Raw genomic sequence first — 21,581 nt, forward strand, 5'->3', positions numbered from 1 at the left:
TCCTGACCCCGTATTTTCACAGGAAAAGTCTAAATGTGGCAGAAACAGGGACCGTGTTCTGACTAGTCACACACTGTTTGTGTGCGTACAGACCACGGGTCAGATCACACCTTCGCCCCTGGGGGGATGCCTCCCAGAGCAGCTATAGAAAATCGCATCTAAATCTTTACTCATGCATAATTCTTTATAATTCCATAAAAGTGGGAAAAATTAGGAACTGCATCGAAGGCCTTTGTTTTTAGTTTTAGTTTTCCTGGGCCAGCTTCCCCTCATCACCCTTTCTGTCCAGGTGAATTTGACAAAGCATGCTGCACCTCCAGTGTGTTAGAAACGCAGAGGGCACCGTGGAAAGAGACACAAGGCCAGCCCTCCAAAAGCCCAGGCCCCCTAAAGGGGCGTGCGCATGAGACGAAGTAAACAGTGTAAACAAGGAGCCAGATTAGGGAGGTTTGCACATGTGTGTATAAAGCAGCAGGTGCACGTAAGTCAGAAGAACGGGGGGTGGGGGTTTCTGAAAAGGTCCCATATATGAAGGGGATGCCCAAGAAAGAGTCCCAAGACCGTGCTGGGCAAGGAGGCCAGGAGGAAGGACACAGAGGCCCTGGGTCTGTTGAGCCAAAGCCTCGTCCTGACACGCAGAGGGGCGAGCTGGGCCACAGTGGGGGCGGAGCTGCGTGTGGGCCAGATGGGTGCGTGTGGGGCTGGGTGGCAGGGCCTGAAGACGCAGGGTCCCGCAAAGACCCCATCTCCCGTGTGGGTCCCAGGTAGTGAAGGCTGGGAGTCCGAGTCCCCTTGGGGCAGGAGAGCCAGGTCTGGGCGATTTGAGATCTGTACTGTAGACAACAGAAAGGTGTCTGCTGTCTTCGGGAAAGAGCTCATATCTGAACAGTTCAGCATAAAAGGAAAGGAAAGATGTGCATTAATTTGAGAGGGCCGCTGTGTCCTGGCAGGGTTTCTGTGGGAAAACAGAACTCAGCAGGAAGGACATGGCAAATGGGGCCCCGGAGGAAGGGAAGAGGGCAGGTGCGGGCTCTGAAGGCTCAGGGGCCCTCCTCTGAGACAAGAGCTGCTCCCAGACCCCCCAGAGAGGGAGCCCCACTCCAGCCAGGCAGCCTGCACAAAGCAGCCCCAGCACCCCGGCCCCAAGGACCCCGTGTGCTGAGCAACCATCGTACTCCACCAGCCCGGGCCCGGCATCCAGGGAGCCGAACAGGAGCCAGATGCGTCCTCAAGGGGGACCGCGCCGGGTGGAAGCAGGGTTCAGAGAAAAGGCAGAGCTTGCTTCTGAGATAGAGGAGGTTGCAGGAAACACAGGGAGCCCTAGAGCGGCCGACATTGCCCCACAAGCCAGCTCACCACCTGGGAGGTGGCCACGCTCAGAAACAGCTCCCGGCCTGCCTGCCACGCTGTCCTCCAGTTTGCAGGTGGCCGCACTGGGGTCAGGGTCCCAGCTCAAGACTCCTCAGCCGGAGTGGTGACGTGGTGCCCAGGCACCAGAAGGGAGGGCATGCCAGTGGCCAGCAGAAACGCCAGCCCGGCTCAGTCAGCTGGCTTCCTGGCACCCTGGATAGCGTCTCATGCTGAGAAGCACCTTTGATTCTAGACACTCTAGGTAAAGAATAAGAAAGCACTTAATTCCTGGGTGAAAAGTCATTATTTAATTCATTTTACTTAAAAATAAGGTTTGGAGCCCTCTATTAACCTGTGACCACCACGCCTTCATAATACTGTGTGTTTCCATAGCGTAAGCATGTCCGCAAATGCCCACTCTGCGTGCTGCCACACAGCTAATCGATACTCAGTGCTTATGCCAGGAGACATCCCCTGGCTCCCCCAGCCCACTGGGAACGACCCTGTTACCTCGCTCTCCACCCTCCACAGCCCCGCCTGGCACACCCTGCTTTGCATGCCAGTCAGAGTGAGGGTGAGACAACATTCTTTCTCTTCCACATGTGTTTTCCTGACCGTGCCCATCACAAATGTTTGTAGGACTGTCATAAACTAACCCAGCCTTTGTTTAAATGATTGCATATTCTATCTGGACTGTTTCTGTGTTTTAACACTGGGCTGTTTTCTCTGCCTCTCCTCATCAAGTTCTTGCCATGCATGAAAATGTTCTCAAGTGTCCTACTCCGGGCTGCACAGGGCGAGGGCATGTAAATAGCAACAGGAACTCACACAGAAGGTAAGCAAAGGGCTCCTGCATCCCAGCGCTGCGGGAAGGCGGTCTCCCTCCGGGCATCCCCGCCTCCTGAGGGAGGGTGCCCCTGCACGCCTCTCCTTCCCGCCCGTGATGGTGGCCTTCAGGGGCTGAAGGGTCTGCACATAGTGCGTGGAAAAGCCGAACCCCGAGAGTCCTTCTTGCAGATTACATTTTAGTCATCTAACTGTTGCCCTCATCCTGATGAGAAGCAGTCCCCTAGGTGCCAACCTTGGTGACACCTAGGACGGAACCAGGACTACTTGCCATGACTGGAAGGGATGTAGTAAAGACTCAGTTATCCCCGGGGCTCAAGGGGTGCTGTCCCGTGCACACCACACAGGATGGGGATTGAAATACAGCTGCATGGGACGTGGCTTACCTTGAAACCCTGATGAAACCCATGGTCATCAGTGTGGACATTGCCAGCTGACATGCCAGCTGATGTCCTCAAGTTCAGGTTGGGGAACCTGGGGCATGGCAGTGAGCCACATAAACAGACTTTTCCTGAACTCTTACTGAGATAAGCACGCTTTCTCTTTTCCTCTCTTAATCAGATATTTACTGAGTTGCTCATCATATGCAGTTTATATCACATCCTTTTTTTTCAGTAGCCGAAAAATGTGTTAAAGGTTTCCTTATGGCCTGATGTCTCACCTTCACAAGCTCATGTAAAATTACATCTAAATGGAGGAAACCATCATGAGTTTCATTTTAATTTTTACTTGTTAGTAAATTTGGTTGCCAGTGTTAAGTTTATAATGGAAAAAATTACAGCTCTGTGCCCTCAGAGGAATTAGCAGGCTCTATCTGCAGATGGGGGCGATCAATAGCTTGCTCAGCACATGTCTCCTATATCAGCTCCTTTGTCTCGGCTCAGGCAGCCTGTGTTTTTGAGACATTGTGTTTACGCAGAGTATATGCTTCTGTGTACACACAGACACACCAGGAACAGACACCACGATTTCATGAATAGGCTCAAACCCAAAGCCAATCAGTGAGCTCTTCCATCGGTATTTAGTTCCAGAAACCGTGTTACTGCAGTCCTTGACTCGCCCACTTTCGGCCTTTTCAGTCTCCCTTCCTGGGAGGATGCAGACAAGCTGATCGGTGACAAGCACTTCACCCGGTAGCTCGGGTGACCAGCTTGGAGCGTGTCTGCCGGTACCCATCAGAGAGCTGCCCTTCTGGGCTTTTTAGACGTGTGTCCCATCCAAACCGTCAGTTCCTCATGTCCAGAAATGGTGAACATCCCACAGTGGGGTCCATGTCCAAAGTTCAGCTCATGTTCCCTTGAATGACATGGAATTTGGCTTGCTATTATTGCAAAGGCACAGGTGCACTTTACAAGCAGCCCGGCCATCAATCAGCACTGCCTCCCAGAGACCAGGAGGAGAGCAGCCACCTGGAGCGTGACTGCTTCTCCCCTCCCAGTTTGTTCCTCAGGAGTGCCTGTGCCAACTTTGGGAAACTGCTTTGGGGGCTGGTGCTGGCTCGGGAGAGGAGGCGAGGCGGTGAGGGTCAGTGTGCTGGGAGGAGACAATTAAACCGCCTTTCTGTGATTGCAGCCTCTCTGGATGCCCTATTGCTGCCGCAGAGAAATTAGCAAAGGCCCAAGAAAAACATCAGAGCTGTGATGTGTCCAAGTCCAACCAGGCCTCAGACCGCGTGCTAAGGTACCAAACCCAGAACGCGCACTCCATGAGACCCATCTACAGCCGGTCCCCAGCACACAGGTGCTGGAACTCCGGAGGAGGTGGGCACCCTGCTTAGTGACAGAAATGAAGGTGGGTGGGGGCAGCAGCTGGCATAGCTGCAAGGTGGCGGAGCTGGGAGCTGAGACCTGCACCCACCCTTGCCCCGCCACAGGGCTGCAGGAGGGAAGGAGGTGGAGTCACCTCCCCAGGGATCCGCTGACCCCTGTGAGTTTTTAAATTAGAGAAGTGGACCAAATTGTTTCTGGTTTTCTTTCCGGCCCTGATATGATTCTATAAATGCTGGATGAAAGGGGTGCTTTTAAAATTAATGCGATGCCCAACGTAATTTCAGTGCAGTTTGCAGGAGAGCGCATACACCAGCCCACAGCACAGTGCACACAGGGAGCTTCCCGCAGAGAATCCACCGAATCTGCCCCCCTCGTCCTCAGCCGCCGGAGAGGTGGGGGGGTCGGGCATCCTTGTCCCCACTTGAGAAGCGGAAACCCGTGTGCAGAGAGGGGCCTTCACCACTGATGTCAGAGCAGGGTTGTTACCTGTTACCCCCGGAGGCGGGCTGGTTCCGTGCACCGCGGCCCCGTGGGGGAAGCAGGCCCACGGCGGGCGGGCGGCAGTGCCCCCTCCCAGCGCGGTCACGCGCTCCAGCGCCGGGTCCTCGTCCGCGCCGAGGCCCGGGCGCTCACCTGTGCCCCGCCTCTGGCCGGCATCGTGCCCGTGTCCGAGTCAGGGTCTCCCCGGCGTCACCGGCCTGCAGGCGGGGCCTTGCCGCCAGCTGGGCGCTGGGCACCCAGGCGGACCCCGGTGCACGGCACAGAGGAGCACAGGCGCACGCGCACACGCACGCACGGCGTCACTCCGGTGACGTCGCTCCTGCTCCTTCCGGGTAGGTCACGTGGAAAGGTCACGAGGCAGCGCTGGTTTCGCTGTGCGTCATTCCACGGCCTTCCAAAAGGGTGTCAGCAGTCGTTAGAGTCGTTGTCGGCCCTCAGCCAAAAAGTTAAAATCCTCATAGAAAATGAGAAACGCTTAAATAGACAACAATCAGAAAACAAAGGCACCGACCATCCTGCTGTTCAGAGATCAGCCCTCAGTAACGGTGGGGCGCGTTTTGCAGATTTTCTAAGTGTGGGTGCTACCAGCCTAGCGCGCCCCAGTGCCCGTAATTCCCTCACTTCACACAAGACAGGACCAACGCCCAAGGATGAGGCCCCTCCCCCAGGGCCCCGCTGAGGATCCCCCCAAAGAAGCCCCCCAAGAACCCCCTGAGATCCCTCCCCAGCGAGGACACCCCCCAGGACCTCTTGCCCAGAACCCTCTCAGACCTCCCAGGACCTCCACACTAAGGATGCCCTGAGGACCCCCCTAAGAAACCCTCTGGGACTCCTTCCCCTGAATACCCCCCAAGACCCCACAAGGGCCCCTTGCCCAGGACCCACTGAGGACCCCCGAGAAACCCCCTGGGGAACCCTCCCCAATGAGGACACCTCAGACCCCCAGGATCCCTCCCCCAAGGGACCCCTCCCTGAGGACCCCCTGCAGGCCCACTGCTGGGCACTTTGGCAGCCCAAGACCCACCGCAGGCACATGCGGAGAGGGGTCATTAGCTTCCCGGATCAGAGAAACAGGAAACAGCCGCGGCTGGGGCTCCTGCCAATTTCCTCGATGACTTTGGCCAGAGCCCAGAAAGCTGGAAAGGGCCTGGGTCCACCCCCTTGAAAGGCCAACAGGAGGGCGGTGCCATGTCCTGGGGCCTGTGCTGAGCACACGTCCCAGCGAGGAGCCTGCGGACGGCTTGAGGCAGACGCGGAAATTCACCAACACACCTCGTGCAGACACACCTCGTGCAGACTCGAGCCTCCCTTCCGCCCAGGGCCTGAGACAACGGCTTTGCACGTGGTGTCTGGGGCTTCCCGGCCAAGGGCCCCGATCTTTGGGCGGGTGCAGTGCGAAACCACCCCACATCCTAATGGAACCGAAAGTCACAGGCCAGTAATTGTCCCCTACAAACAGTGTTCTTTTCATCCCCTGGCCGGGCGTGGGGAGGCCAGTGGCCCTAAACACAAGGGAGGAGCCACCCCGGCTGGCAAGAGGCCCCCGAGCTGGACGGCAGCAGGGGTGTCTGGCTCCCCAGGCCGGCTTGAGCCCTGGCTGGCAGGGCCGGGTCCTTCCCACACTCTCCAGCTCAGAGCTCACCTCAGGCACGGAGGTCCCAGAGCAAGGTCTGGCAGACGGGGCATCTGTCCGGGCCACCTTGGTACCACCGCGGGGATGCTCGGTCAGCAGCATAAGGAAAGAGAAAAATAACTTAGACCTGCAGTTGCTGAATTATGATTTGAAGTCTTTAAGTAGATGATCCAGTGGGTACCTGCAGCTCCCGAGGGCTTCTGGTCCCGCCAGGCTCTGCATCTTGGCAGCAGCCCCTGATCTGTGGTCAGTGCCACCTCCTCACTCCCTATGACCAGGCCCTACACTTTTGAGGGCTCAGCGATCAGGCCTTCCTAGCCCAAACCCTTTGGCCCTCCCTGCTGGGTGATGAACAGACTCCAGATCTGTCCCAGGGTGCCAGTATCTGAGTCCCCAGAGATGCTCCTGGACCCAACCTTGCAACTGGGGGTTCCCTTCCTGGAATGCTCTCCCACCCCACCCTGGAGCTTGACCTTAGCAGCTTTACCCATTTCTGCAAAGCCTCCTTCAAACGCTATCTTCTCCATTAAAACTGAGTTGAATCTCATCGCCAAGAGTGACCTCTCTTCCCCCAAATTCTCATGGCACCAGGACTCTTAAAATAATTCCACATTCTGCGTGATCTCTGAAGGAAGGCTGAGGGTCCTATTCACCTAGGCGCCTCTCCACTTCCTATCACTACATTACCTTGTTGATCTGACAAGAACAGGCTACATCAATGAAATCAAAATAAACGTGTTGACAACCGGTAATGAAGATGTTGACATGAAGGGAAGTTTGGTGACAACTATGATTCTGTGCAGCTTTTCTGTAAGCCTGAAATTATCTCAAGAAGAAGTTTTGAAATCCCACCCATGAGACAGAGACATAGAGGGACACACACAAGGCAGATTGTTAATGAGCAATTTAAATATTTCATTCCCAAACTAGGAAATGAAAGACTGCCAGGTAAAAAAAATAAGGAAGGTCTATGCTGACATGTGTCAGAAAGTATTACTCCAGGTTCTATGCAGTCGTCCAGCCAGACTCATTTGTATCCATGTCCCTGAGAGCATTTCTTTCATTTCCTCTTATGTTTCAAGGGAAATCTCTTATTAGCTCACCAGCACTGTGTGTAGTTCTTACTCTTTGAAACCGTGCAAAAGGCAATGCATGGGTGTGAGCTACCGTCCCATCCTCATTGCTGTGTCCTCACCAAGCCCACCAGGACTCTCAAGACAAAAAGAAACAAGGGAAAAAAATTAAATATCATACTTTTATTTTTTTATTGCCAAAACTGTCTAGAGAGATAAAGCTGGTGTGTGCTACTTAATTACAGCACACTCAGTCTTTTCTCAGAAAAAGAGAACTGGGATTCTAGTGCAAGGGTCTGAGTCCTTACTGCAGTTGAGAGGCAAGATACTCTGATTTTAACGGGAGCCATCTCTTACCTACAGCCACGGGAGAGCAAGCTATCATGTTTCTTGTCTGCCTACAGGCCAATGTGCTTTGTGAAGCAGCTCGAGATCCCTCACTACGGCTACAGAAACAACGTCCCCACCACTACGCCTCGCTCCAACCTGGCCAAAGAGCTGGAGAAATATTCCAAGACTTCGTTTGAATACAACAGTTACGACGGCCATACTTATGGCAAGCGGGCCATAGCCCCCAAGGTGCAAAGCAGGGATATATCCCCCAAAGGATATGATGGTAGGAGGTGCACACTCGTATACATGAGAGTCACGCTTGCCGTTAATAATGTTGTTGTTGTGTATATCCGTTTCCTACGAATCGGTCGAGCATGTGGTCACTTAATGGGTACCAGAGAAAAGTCCATCCACAGCATGTGCTCATTGGCTTAAGGTTGGCATGAGCAGGTGCCTGCAGGAAAAGCCCAGGGGCACACAGGTGGGCATGAGCAGGTGCCTGCAGAAGGGAGCAGCCACCCTTTTCTCAGTATCCCCAAAGCAGCACCATCTGGCCACTCGCAGAATGTGGAGACAGACGGCTGTTGGCTCACATGCTTCATGCTATTGCTGAGACAGTGTCCTGGTTTTGATAAGCTCCCTTTAATACCTGGCTCCAACACAGATAAGGCTGGGAGCCAGCAGTAACACCCCAGAGTTCTTGTTTATTTGAGAAGCTCTGCGTTACCTCAGTGTTCCCTGTCTTGGATGCACATCAGATCCATCAGGGGAGACTGACAAATCCTAATGCCCAGGCTGCACCCCCGCCCGGTCACATCAGATGCCTGGGGTGACCCCCAGGCTGTGGCATTACTGTGAAGTCCCCAGTGACTCTGATGTGCAGCCCTGGGCAGACAGCCTCTACTGGTTCACCCTGGTCTGTTCACCACTGGGCTCGTGGAGCCTGGCAGGGCCACTGTGGTGATCGACCCTGTCCCTGGCTGCACTCACAGCTGTCAGAACAGTCCCCACAGAAGGAACCAGTGAGACAGTTAAACGCCACGTGCTTCCCAGGGAAATGACTGTTCACTTCCACTCGTGCATTTAAACCCACTTCCACGGTATAAACTAGTGCCCGAGTTGCCACAGAGCTAACCTGGTAAGTGGTGGACCAGTAGAGAGAAGACTGCATTTCTTTGATTTTACTTATTTATCTAACCACGTTTCTGCTTTAAATTCCAGGATATATGGACTGAGTTTCCCAGTTGGGAAATGGGTTGTCTAAGTTTTGATGATTTAAAAGTCATATCGTGGTGTTCTCAAGCAGAGGCAAGGGGAAGGGTTTTCAAAGATCTTTGAGCTCCTCTCTGAAAAAGATACTTAATTAAAATCATAGCGCACAAAAAAATTCATTTAAAATGAATGCTTGGGGAGTTCTGAAACCTTTTTACGATTCCGTGAGTTGCCGCACATCTTTCTAGGCTATGTTAGTCCTTGCCTTGATAACCATTAATTTGTACAGTGAATGAAATATTTCCTTCATGTACCACATATTGACTACCCTTGTGTATATCAGTTTTTACTATATAGGAACGAAGATATATGTGGGAAAAAGAGAGTGGCTGAGGGTATAACAGAAAATAACTACGTTCTGTTTATTTTGTAATAATTCATGAATTTCAGGTTTTCTTATAATGTATGATGAGTTTCATTCATTCAAGTGCAAATGAAGGTTCAAAAGATCTTGAGCCCCACATAATTAAGGTTCTGCCTGTGTGACCTCCGATTCATAGACATCTTGCTATGTCCCGGGGCTGCTTTCTCTAGATGCTCATTTCACTGCTGTTGCTGCTTGTGACCTGATTTCCATGGTCTCATTGTTTTGGCTGGACTCTGGTGACGTCTTGGTGGTCACGCATGTTTGTGTGGGTTCAAGATCTGCTGCTGGGTCAGACGCCAAGCCTACTGGCGTCTCTTCTCGGCTCTCCCACCCAGAAGCTGGATGACGCTGGGCCAGTTCATCTCCTTGTGTGTTGCTTTGCTTGTGAGCAGAGTGGTGGTAGTGTGTCCAGCCCCCGGGCCTCCTGGGCACTTGTGGATGTCAGCTGACCCCTCTAAAGGGTGGGCAAACATGCATCACCTCTTGGTGTTAAGTCTCACCTGCCCAGGAAAAGGTAACTGTTGTTGAAAACGGGCAGAGCCATGTTCCTCTGCCAGCCCGCAGGAAAGCAAGAACGTGGAACAAAAACTGCAATATTAGGTCTTCAAGAGACTCAGGAAAAGGAAAGGGGGCCTTTCACCACAATTTACTAAAAGAAACTTGCAACTCCCTTTCTCCTCCACCAGACTCAGCAGGCAGATTTTTAAAACCTCAAGGAAAGTGGCCCCTGGGCCAGATTGGCTGGGCAGGTTTCCTGCTGGGGGGTGAGCTGAGAAGAGCCTCTGCTGCCCCAGGGCATAGGGACAACTCCCCACCCCCAGGGCCGCTTCAGGCGCAGGGGGAACCGAGTCACTGCCCCTGAGGAAGGATGATGAACTGGCATGGGGAGGGCACCAGAGCCCATGGGAATGTGGGAGGGGTGGGGAAGCAGGGCTCGCTCCCCACTCTGAACGTCAGCCCTGTGACCCCCCTGACCGTGAGCAACACACCCGGCACACTGTGGTTTAGCCACTGTGTTCTTCAGATGCCTGCTATTTGCTGTCTGTCTGTCTGTCTATGCATTCACCTGTGTATCCATCCACCCAACCACCTATCCATCACCTATCTGTCCACCCGTCCCTCTGTCTATCATCTGCCGGGCTGGCTAGCTATCGCTTGTCATCTATCCGTCTATGATCTGACATCTGTCATCTGTCTGTCTGTCTCTCCATCTATTTGCCATCCATTTATCTATCATCTATATATCTACTCTTCCTCTCTTGATAACAAGCTTCTAGGAAAGATGAATAAATAGAAAGTAGTGAAATACACATTCATGCTCAGTGGAGCAAGCAGCCCATTCTGCCTGGAGGAATTAGTATGAGCTTTACCAAAGTGGCCAATTTTAAACTTGGTTTGTGAAGCTTGTGTAGAAATTATGTGAAGACAAGAAACCCATGGGTCAGTGGGACGCGCGGGGGGCTGGTGCAGCATGTAAGAGGAGGGACAAGGGACAGCTCCAGAGACAGCCGGGGACGCCGTGGTGGTCTGTGGGCTGAGCTGCTGGGGCACCGCCGCAGGGCGTGGAGATCCATGGAGGGGCATGGGAGGGAAGGCGAGAAGGACAGGGGGTGTCCTGCCACGGACACCAGCCCAGCTCCCCGATCCCTCCCCACTGTCCAGCCTGCTTTTCAGGGTGAGCTAACAATGGCTGTCACATTTTTAAATAGTTAGGAAAACAGACAAAGAGTCTGTGGCCTGTAGGAATTGTGTGAGATTGAAATCTCAGCGTTCGCAGTGAAACTCGTTGGCACTCGGCCACACGTTTCGGGTGGGGGGAGGCCCTGTGTGGTTGTGACCGACTGCAAGACCCACTCGCCCTAAACCACATCAGTGCCTTTACAGAAAAAGCCACCAGCCCCCGGCTCAGACATACCCACTGTCTCTGGGCTGTTTGCACCTGTAACTGCCCCCCAGCCCTGGCTGGGCCCTCTTCCAGAACCCCCACTAGGGTTACCCCTGAAGTCTAATTTCCCCGAGCTGAAAAGTTCTGACCTTTTCTGAACTCCTCTTTGCTCCTTGGACACAGAGCCACTCTGGCGGGCCCTGCCCTGCCCAGACCTCCCACAATGGCCTCTCATGGAGCTGCCCCAGGCTGGACCCCATGCCGCCCTCATGGAAGACCTGCCTGCACCCTTTTGCACTTGTGTGCACCCACTTCCAGAAGCATCTCCCACTTTAGGTCCTCTGACAAACCCCAGCCTGCACCCACAGTCCCCGGCTGACTGTTCAGTGTTGCCGTGCAGAATGTGACACCCACCCTCTGTCCCCATGAGCTCTGAGCCTCCTCCTTGGTAATCTCACATGTGAACATGTCACCTTCCACTAGACTGTCAGCTCCTGGAGGGCGAGAGGCCGTCTTCAGACTCAGACTCCATGGCACCACGCCAGCCAGGAAGACAGTAGCCATGAAAATAACACAGGGTGAATGAACAAGGATGGAATTAAGAACCACACTTGGATCTGAGGCCTTGAATCCTGTGTGATCCATCTGCACGGGAGGTGTCACCTAATGTGACAGCTGAATCCACATTGCCGTTCACTCACGCTAAAGCACAAACGTGCTCTCTGTGCAGACCGGGCACGTCCCCGCTGCGAGTAGTAGCCTGCAGAGGTCTAAACCCAGTCGGCCTGAAGGCTGTCGGGTCCTACGCTGTGGGACAGACCCTCACATGTTTGGACTGTACTCCTTTTTGCCTGACTTTTGAGGGAAATTTGGATTGTAAGGACATGCTTATCTATTCCCTACAGAAGAAAGTTAATATATAAGAAAGTGGACATTTCTAAGAGGATGGACACACACATTTAGTAAGACTCTTGAAAGCAGAATAGCTTGATGAAGTGATTCTGGTTAGAGGGTGGTTGGCTTTTTTAAATTTGTCATATTTGATCACCAAAAATCCCATGTACTTTTTCTTTTTCTGGCAAGAGAGGATGGAATAGTTAGAGAGGTATTTCTCAGCAGCATCGTGTGTGACCTGGTGGGCTGCTGATGTCCAGGGCACGTCTCATCACTGCAGGGACGTGCTGGCACTTGGAAGGACTCCAGCAAGTTCTTGACTGCTGATGAATTGGAAGCAACTTGATTGCCAACAGCTTTGCCAAAGAAAGTGCATTTTGGGGAGTTACAGGGCTCCCCTCTGGCCATGTCGGGGCTCCCTCCATACTGGGGAGGGGACAGGGGAGGTGCCAGTTTTCCCGATGCCCTGCTGCTCCACGGGGCCCCCCCATAGTCTGTGGGGTGAGCATGAGAAACCCTGACAGCGGCGGCAGATTACTGACGCCAACAGTTCTGCAAACACTTTACAAGTAGGAGATAATTATTAGGACCGAAGACCTTCACCACCTGAAAGATCTGAAGTATAGAGACTCTTCGTTTTCAACAAAACAAAAAATGGTGGATCACATTTATTTAGTAAAAGGACACATATGATGTTAACATTGTGCCAGCTGCTTCTCCTGGATCGTGTGAACTGACAGGCCCATCAGGTGGTGCACCGTTCACACACCTCCTGAGATTCCGTATCTGTCCTCTCAACCAGGAAGAGCCAGATGAAGACTCGTGATTTACACCTGGTGACGTGGATGCGCTGTACAGACGGGTACTGCAGTTCGTCGCACGGACAGTGTCCTGCTTAGTTTCTTTTAGAAGCTAAAGTTGACTCATAGCAAAACAAAACTGTCATTTTTCTTATTTATGTGGACCACATTTTTCCCCTAAACCAGTGACTAATTCCCAGTAGGGAAAACATCCCTATAAGAATTATTTCATTTCTCCCACAATTTTTATATTCCTATTTTAATAACAAAATTGTAAATGATGTAAAAACCACGATTTCAATGCACATAGTAAGTACCAGAGCTGCGAATTAGCATCGCTTTCCATATGGTTTGCCAAACCCACTGGGCGGGTCCTGTGGGGCTGCCTCCGGAGGGAGGGTCTCTGGCAGGGCCTCAGGGTGGGTCCCCAGGCCCCAGGCTGGCCCTCAGCTCAGACCCGAGACCACGGTGCGCACAGCGCCGTCTGCCGCTTAGATAGGATGCATTCGCACAGGGGAGGCGGGAAGGCTGTGTAGGCAGACACAGCAACCAGGTCGTCTGTCCTCAGGGCTGAGGTACTCAGGTTAGCTGAGAAGTAAGTTACATGTGAGGTACTTCTGTGCTTGGTGGGCCTGAGCGCAAGGAACAGACCCCCGGCGCGTGCAAGGGGACACTCCTCTGGCACAGTTCTCTGCGTGTGGTGGCACTGTCGTGTCTGACGAGGACTGTGACCAGGTGCGGTGGCCTACTGCGTCCCCTGCGGCTGCCTGAGCCCTGAGCACTATGCAACCAGGGGCCCAGGATGAACCTGTGGGCTGCATCAGGAGGTCACCGCCTTCCGTCCAAAGTTCTCTTCCCTCGCACCTGAAGAAGGTGCTCTGGCTGGCTCCTTGGTGGCCCGTGCGGCCAGTAGGCGGGCTGTGTGAGGCAGTGCTCAGTCAGGCCTGTGTGCTTGTCTACTGGGCAGAGGGTGCAGTGCAGGTTCCAGACTGGGCAATCCACAGGCAGCAGGCTGCAGGGTCCCCTGTCCCCACATTCAGCAAGGGCATGTGGTTCCCCCAGAATTATCCAGCCAGGGGCCCTGATGACCAGGAGACTGTGAGCACAGCAGGCACCCATCCATGCACCCCACCACCCAGGTCTCCCCCCACACCTCTCACCCACGCGGGAGGGGCTGAGTGTGCTGTGGGAAGAGGGCCCCAGAGGGCGTGCGGGCTCCACAGATGGTGGCCCACCGGAGGAGGAGTTCAGGACCTGGAGGAGGGAGAGATCCCGGCACCTCCAGCCTCAGCTCTGAGCACCTCCTGACTGGGAAGGACTCAGGGTGAGAACTCTGGCCCCGTGCACGGGGACAGCCACCCTGTGACCTTGGTGATGCTGGGGTGACAACAAGGTGCACTCTGCTGAGCCATGCATCAGATGTCTCCCCATCTGGGTGTTGAAGGAGAGTCCCTGCCACTCAAAAGCAGTGGCCCCAGTGCCTGTCTGGCTGCTGGGAGGGCTGGTGCTGGAAGGGTGGCCCCTGGGTGGCCCCAGAGGCCACTCCCCTGCCACAGGGGAGGCGTGGGGCTGTGCCCCTCTGCACTCACTACACAGTGGCATGGCTGTGTCGCAGGAGTGTGCCAGCCTCCTGCTCGCCTGCCACCCTACCCCCATGAGGCTCTGTGAAAATCATAGGATGAGACTTTTCTGGAGGAAAAGTGTTTCAGTTGCTCACTCCTGGCCTGGTGCCACCTCCCCTGGTGCAGGTCCCCACAGGCCTCACAGGTGGCCTTGGGAGGTCACCAGCATGCAGGCATGGCGCCCGGCTGGCCACCGCAGCCACTCCTGGCTGGAGGAGCTGCCGCATCGCGTCCCTGTCACCCATGAGCAGCGTCTTGATGGGGAAGCCCCTCCAGCCTTGACCTGGCCACCCACCCGCTTACTTCCTGAGGCCGGTGGCCAAGCCCTCCAGGCCAGCGCCTTTAAAGGCCCCGGAGACGTGCCAGGCCCGTGCACCGTGGCCGCCTCGGCCCCGGAAGCGTTTCCCCCAGGCTCCGGCGAGGAGCTGCTGGAGGGTGTGAGGAATGGAGCAGAAGCCATGCGTTTCTCCACCAGTCGGGTGGCGCCGGACCCTGGGTGGGCTGCGCGCAGGCCGGGCAGGGGCCCCGATACCCGGGGTCTGCGCGCAGGGCGGACTGGGTCCCCAATACCAGGGGCCACGCGCAGGGCGGACTGGAACCCCGATGCCCGGGGGCTGCGCGCAGGGCACACTGGGACCCCAATACCAGGGGGCGGCCGCGTGCAGGGCGGGCAGGGGCGGGGCGCCGCGCTCGCTGCGCTGCCGGGCGGCGGGGACCCGAGTCATCCCGTCCCGTGTCTCCCCAGCGAAGCGGCTCTGCAAGAGCAGCCCGAGCAGCGGGAGCAGCAGCTACGCGCCCAGCAGCAGCGGCCTGAGCTGCGGCGGCGGGAGCAGTGCGAGCAGCACGTGCAGCAAGAGCAGCTTCGACTACGCGCACGACGTGGAGGCGGCGCACATGGCGGCCGCCGCCATCCTCAACCTCTCCACGCGCTGCCGCGAGATGCCGCATAACCTGTCCACCAAGCCGCAGGACCTGTGCGCCGCGCGGGTACGGCCCTGGGGGCGGCTCCCCTGGGGGCAGGCTGGGCCACCCCGGTCACCCCGGGTCACCCCTGGGTCATCCCCGCTTACCCCTCCCCCGTCACCCCAGGTCACCCCTGGGTCACCCCGCTTACCCCTTCCCCGTCACCCCAGGTCACCCCTGGGTCATCCCTGCTTACCCCTCCCCCATCACCCCGGGTCACCCCTGGGTCATCCCCGCTTACCCCTCCCCGGTCACCCCGGGTCACCCCTGGGTCATCCCTGCTTACCCCTTCCCCATCTTCCCCATCACCCCGGGTCACCCCTGGGTCATCCCCGCTTACCCCTCCCCCGTCACCCCAGGTCACCCCTGGGTCATCCCCGCTTACCCCTCCCCCGTCACCCCAGGTCACCCCTGGGTCATCCCCGCTTACCCCTCCCCCGTCACCCCAGGTCACCCCTGGGTCATCCCTGCTTACCCCTGCCCCGTCACCCCAGGTCACCCCTGGGCCATCCCTGCTTACCCCTCCCCATCTTCCCCATCACCCCAGGTCACCCCTGGGTCATCCCCGCTTACCCCTCCCCCGTCACCCCAGGTCACCCCTGGGTCATCCCTGCTTACCCCTTCCCCATCTTCCCCATCACCCCGGGTCACCCCTGGGTCATTCCCCGCTTACCCCTCCCCCGTCACCCCGGGTCACCCCTGGGTCATCCCCGCTTACCCCTCCCCCGTCACCCCAGGTCACCCCTGGGTCATCCCTGCTTACCCCTCCCCCGTCACCCCAGGTCACCCCTGGGTCATCCCTGCTTACCCCTCCCCCGTCACCCCGGGGCACCTCTAGTCACCCCGGGTCACCCCCTCTTGTTCCCCTCAGGTCATTCTGGGTCACCCCTGGGTCATTTTAGTCACCCCCAATCACCCCCACTCACCCCTGCTCACTCCCGGTCACCCCAGGTCACCCCCAGTCACACTGCCGCCGGGGGTGCGGCCAGCACAGGAGCCCGAACCTCGCACCCCTTCCTCCCACCGCACCCTTAGTGCAGCTTTGACTGGAGCAGCCTTCGCAGCACGCGGGCCTGGGGCTGTTTTCTGAATGAGGGGGAGCCCCAGGCCTTCCGGGTTCCTACGTGCAGGTAGACCCCCTTCCAGGGTCCAGAGGCCTTCCTGCTCGCCCAGACACCGCCCCTCTGGCCATTTTACAGAGAACGGAGGGCAAAGAGGCACCGGGCCTGGAACCTGAGACACGAGGAGGTCTGGGTGGCACCAAGGCCAAATGAGGCGCGGGGCCGTCTCCCCTCCATGCCCCCTGTAGGTCACACACTCCTGGAAACTGAGTCGGACTCCACCCCGGCTGCTCTGTCACGCAGCTCCCCGCAGTTCAAAAACAGTGTAGACGCTAAAACGGATGCAAGGTTTACGGAGGTCTAATGCCTCCGGCTTTCTCGTCATGGCCTCACTGCCGCGCTGATGGCACGAGAGGCCCTGCGGGCTGCGGAGCTGGGAGAGCCGTGTCCCCGAGGCCGCGGGCGGCCGGGAGACGTGGGCGGCGGCCGGGATGTGCTCAGAGGATAGGCGGGCCGAGTGGTCACCACCTCCCAGAAACAAAGGGTCTCTCTCCGCGAGCTGACGCTGCTCCGCCCACACACCACGAGCCCGCAACCCTGACAGTAGTTGTCATAAATCATTGTAATTTGTATGAATGGAGAATGATCGGTGATTTCATGTTTTGCACAGGCTTTCTTTTCTATTAATACTTTCATTCCTAGATTTTGGAGAGGTGTCGGGGCATGCGGTTGCCATGGTGATCAGGGCTGCTAAATGCAAGGCTAGCATGGGAGAAAAAAAGACAGGAAACCCTTCCAATTTTTTCACTCGTAAAATTAAATGGAGAGAGAGTTAAGTCCAAGATCATACAGGCTGACCCCCTAGGAAAGCTCGCAGTCAGAAGTGCGCTTCAGCAGAAAGAGTTCAGGCAGAGTAATGCCCATGATTCACCAAGGTGCCAGCCCGGAGCACGGGGGTTCCGTCCCCAGCACCCTCCCCCGGCTGTCGCAGCAGGAGGGAGGCGCCGCCGACATTCCAGTAGGCAGCGGCTTTCACGCCAGCTCTGAAACCAACCCCACGTTTGCCGGAGAAAGAGCGGCACTCAGGAAATGCGGGGCTGCTGGGATCTTGATTCCTCTTCTGTGTCCCCTGCATGTCCTTCCCTCTGTCCTCCTGGGAGACGAGCTCTAAAGAATTCTTGATCTGTTTCAAAGCACCACTTAAAAAGAGAAATTCACCCTGTAGCTCCTTGTTTTTTTTAAGCCAGTTGACTGAATTACAGGTTTGCTGAAACTTAGACCAGCTCAGGCCACGGTCACTGCAGCAGATCATATGTGATTGCCCAGCCCTGCCTCCCAGTGGACTCCTCCCCATAAGAAGATGTGTGTTCGAAAGTAAATTCTTGCTCCTTCTCCCTCCATCCCTCTGATTCTTTTTGTCCAAGTCACCAGTGAATCTAAAGGGGAATTTTTAAACACACTCATACACATTTCTGATCTCTTACCAGGTATTTGAGCTGGAATAGCATTGAAATCAAGCACTTGTTTCATTTCCTTCTGGCCAGACTTATTTCTAAGAGCAGAGATGTACTGGGAAGAAAGGAGATATAGATAGGTGGTAAATAAATGGGAGATAAGGGATAGATAAATAGATAAGAGATAGATGATAGACGATCAATAGATAGATCGAGAGAGAGGTAGACGCATGCATCTGCCGACCAGGGTTGCAGCTCAGCATAAGGGAGCAGATGTCCCGCGGGCCCCCCCTGCTCACCTTGGGGTGCATGTGAAGGAGATTGCGAGTGAGAAGCGTGCCACTTGAATTCCGTGCTGGCCGGAGGCGGGGCTGCATCTGGAGCCGGCATCGCGATGTCTTCCTGTCTTTCTGCCCAGCAGAACCCTGACATGGAGGTGGATGAGAACGGGACTCTGGACCTCAGCATGAACAAGCAGCGGCCGAGAGAGGGCTGCTGCCCCATCCTGACCCCCTTGGAGCCCATGTCCCCCCAGCAGCAGGCGGTGATGAACAACCGCTGTTTCCAGCTGAGCGAAGGAGACTGCTGGGACCTGCCTGTCGACTACACCAAGATGAAGCCCCACAGGGCCGACGACGACGGCTCCGAGGAAATCACCGTACGTCCTGCCCACCGAGCGCGTCAGTAAAGACAGGACTTAGGAGAAAACACATTTTCTCTTTAAGCATGACCTTACCCGACTAGGGCTTAGAGAGACCTAGGAGACCTAGGAGAGATTTATGACTAACACTGATTTGGTGGACCAAACCACTGACTCCTTCGAATGACGAATCTTATTCTCTAAGAAAATGTACAACAGTGTGCCCGGTCACTCTTCTGGGTGACATTGATATAATACAAGACTCTCTCCTTGCAGGTAGAGAATTATAATGAGGGTCTTAAATACTTACATGGTTAACTCCGTGCTATTTATTAGCTAGCTCTGAAGCTATGGCTAGTGTCCACTCTCAGAGAAACCACACCAGAAACACACACTCCAGCCTTGAGTAAATCATTTTAATACAATCACCTAAATCTCTGTTTTCTAGATTATCAAAACACCTGTATCAAGAACACATGTTTGAAGTACAGTTTTCCCCACTACCCCAAAGCAGAGTGTTCCTCTGAAAACTTCCATAAGCTGGAATGGCTTAAAGGGAAAACAGTTACCATTCCTCTATGTGGGAAAAATTGTGGAGGGTTCCCAGACCCAAAAGTCACCTCTCTTAGGCTTTTCTGGTGCCTTAGGACACATCTTACTAATGAAGGCACAAAATAAACCGAGCTGAAGCCCAGATGCTCACAGACAGGTGCAGAGCTCGGGGGCGTGAGGCTGAGAGGCCAAGTGTGGCTCCTGGGGAAGGAGATGGGTGGGGCGACTCTCACTGCTCTGGGTGCACACGGCCTCCACGATGGCTCCGTGCAAAATCAACGCTGAATATTACTTTTGCTTTTTGCTTTTTTTCATAAAGGTGAAAATCCCCTTGATTTCAGTTAGTGCAAACAGGTACTCACGTAGGTCTTTCATCAACGTGAAGTAGATTAATGTGAACCTTCAAAAATCAGGGGAATCCCTATAGTTACAGTTCTCAAATTCAAATTATGAAAATAGTTATGACATCCTTTAGGTGAAGAAAAGAAATGAAAACAGCTTGCTTTTTATTGGACTGACTTTTTCTCTAGTGTTGAATTCTGAAAATGATGACATCTTCTTTATCCACTGAAAAATGAAAATTCTTTCTTAATACAATAGGAAGACTGTCCCCAAAGAAACAAGGGGGTGGAGGAAAAAGGAAACATTCATTGTTTGCAGGAATTGGCAGGGTAGGCTCCTGCTTACAAGGCCATTACATCTCAAAGCCCATTATCTTTGTGCTTCAAATTGACTTAAGTATCCAGGCCCTGTGAAAGAAGAGAATATGGGTGGCAAGCTCAATTCCGAAGTAGTTTTTTCTCTCCTATGGTGTTAAATCGTTACTACCAAATAAGGCATGGTAGTTGAATCTCCAAAAATATTTTTAATTGAAATTGAGCTCTCATAAATCGACAGAAGTATTTTCATCACAGAGACTGTCACAGAAATAAAAACCCCCGACTCCTTTCTGTGAAACATGTTTGCTGAACACTGCCATCTATGGGGATGTCTAGGTTACTGCAATCGGACTCAACCAAGGAGACACTTTTTCTGTGAAGAGAACGCTGCATAGGAAGAACTGGAAATGGCAGCATTATCTACATCAATTCCCTTGCCTTCCGACTTACAGGCACATATGTAGAATACACCCCAAGACTGGTAAAAGCCCCATTCCACGAGATCTCCAGGTGCAGGGTTTAAACTTTGCAGGGCAGAGCTGGGGAGTGTCATTAGGGCGGCAGCAGTCCAAAGGGTATTCATTGGATGTTGAATGAGAAAATCCGGCTCAGAAGTAGTCTCTCTGGTCACCCAGCCATTCACAGGTCCCTCCTGTGAGTGTCCCAGTGGAACATCACGTAAAGCCTTGTGCACCGACAGGTTCCCAGCAATGTAGGAGCCTAGAGCAGCTGCTGAGAAATTGAGCCCACCATGGAAAGGGTTCCCCTTGAACGAGGCCCAGCTTGCCTTTCCAGAAGGGATCTCTTTGGGGCAGAGACCATAACGCCTTTAAGGTCTCCCTGGTGGAGAGGTGGAAGGTGTGGGCTGGGGGGCACCCTCTCACGGGACGGGCTCTAGTCTGTGGGTTGAGTCACCATCTGTGCAGCCCTGATGCTGTGTTTTGCCTGCAGCCGGAGGACCTGGATCCGTTCCAGGAGGCCCTGGAAGAAAGAAGGTACCCAGGAGAGGTGACGATCCCGAGCCCCAAGCCCAAGTACCCCCAGTGCAAGGAGAGCAAAAAGGACTTAATAACGTAAGCATAATGCGAGGTGAAATCATTAATCTTAACTTCCCCTTTCTTTGGCTTATTCTTTAAAACCAGACCTGCACACCCCCTGCCGTTGGAGCATGTGACATCGCAGCGTGTAACCGTCTCCGGCTGCCAGTTCACTAGAGTGGCCGGCCGGCGTCCACTTGCTTGTTCCCGACGCCGCTCTGTGCTGTGGAGACGCCATTTCCATTTGCACCCGTGCACTTGGCAGCTTTTCTGTAGGGCGCTTAAATCCCCTCGCAGACATTGCAGCTAAACTGGAAACAATGAAACTTTTTTAAAGTTTTTTTTTTTTTAAACATACTTACTATTTTGGCTGTTTTTGTTTTTGTTTGGTGGCAGATGTCCAACACCAAGGTGTGATGGGAGTGGTCATGTGACTGGTAATTACGCCTCACATAGAAGGTGTGACTTCATTTTTCTCATGGTGGATTCTGTCTTTCCAATTTATTGTTTTCAGCTTACCTCAACAATGCTGTCAAAGTGAACACGTTGAATTATGTGTCAACCCTTTAAGTGCAATATATGTTGACCTTTAAAAGCATGCTGATTCATGTGTTGTATAATGTCTTTTACTCTTAACCTAAGCTACCTGAATTTGAAAAATTCTTTACAATCATTTAAACCAAAGAGCACAAATATTTCCGTCACAGTTTTTTCAAAATTGTTTCCTAACAGACATATTTCCTTAAATTTATATGTAAACATATGCCAAGTTAACTATACAAAAAAATTCAATATACAGCACTTGCCCATCGCTTTTCTGCATTAAACATTTTAGTTCACTTTCATGTTGTGTGTCCGGGAGCACGCGCT

The 21,581-nt window shown here is 54.0% G+C and overlaps 1 protein-coding gene across 13 annotated transcripts in view; it reads left to right on the plus strand.

Annotated features, from left to right (window-relative positions):
- MYT1L (myelin transcription factor 1 like) overlaps positions 1–21,581 on the plus strand; it is a 385,352-nt gene that overhangs the window by 305,410 nt on the left and 58,361 nt on the right. For 9 of the 13 annotated variants that reach the window (XM_057497485.1, XM_036881769.2, XM_036881779.2 and 6 more), the window contains exons 12-18: positions 2,095–2,185; positions 3,769–3,876; positions 7,577–7,788; positions 15,091–15,332; positions 18,245–18,481; positions 20,626–20,747; positions 21,108–21,170. In XM_057497485.1, coding sequence (XP_057353468.1) covers positions 2,095–2,185; positions 3,769–3,876; positions 7,577–7,788; positions 15,091–15,332; positions 18,245–18,481; positions 20,626–20,747; positions 21,108–21,170 — 1,075 coding nt within the window. The remainder of the gene's footprint in view (positions 1–2,094; positions 2,186–3,768; positions 3,877–7,576; positions 7,789–15,090; positions 15,333–18,244; positions 18,482–20,625; positions 20,748–21,107; positions 21,171–21,581) is intronic. The other 4 variants (XM_036881778.2, XM_036881780.2, XM_036881782.2 and 1 more) reach the window with 1 other exon arrangement.

The sequence above is a fragment of the Manis pentadactyla genome, chromosome 2, assembly GCF_030020395.1.
Source record: "Manis pentadactyla isolate mManPen7 chromosome 2, mManPen7.hap1, whole genome shotgun sequence".
Taxonomy (NCBI): domain Eukaryota; kingdom Metazoa; phylum Chordata; class Mammalia; order Pholidota; family Manidae; genus Manis; species Manis pentadactyla.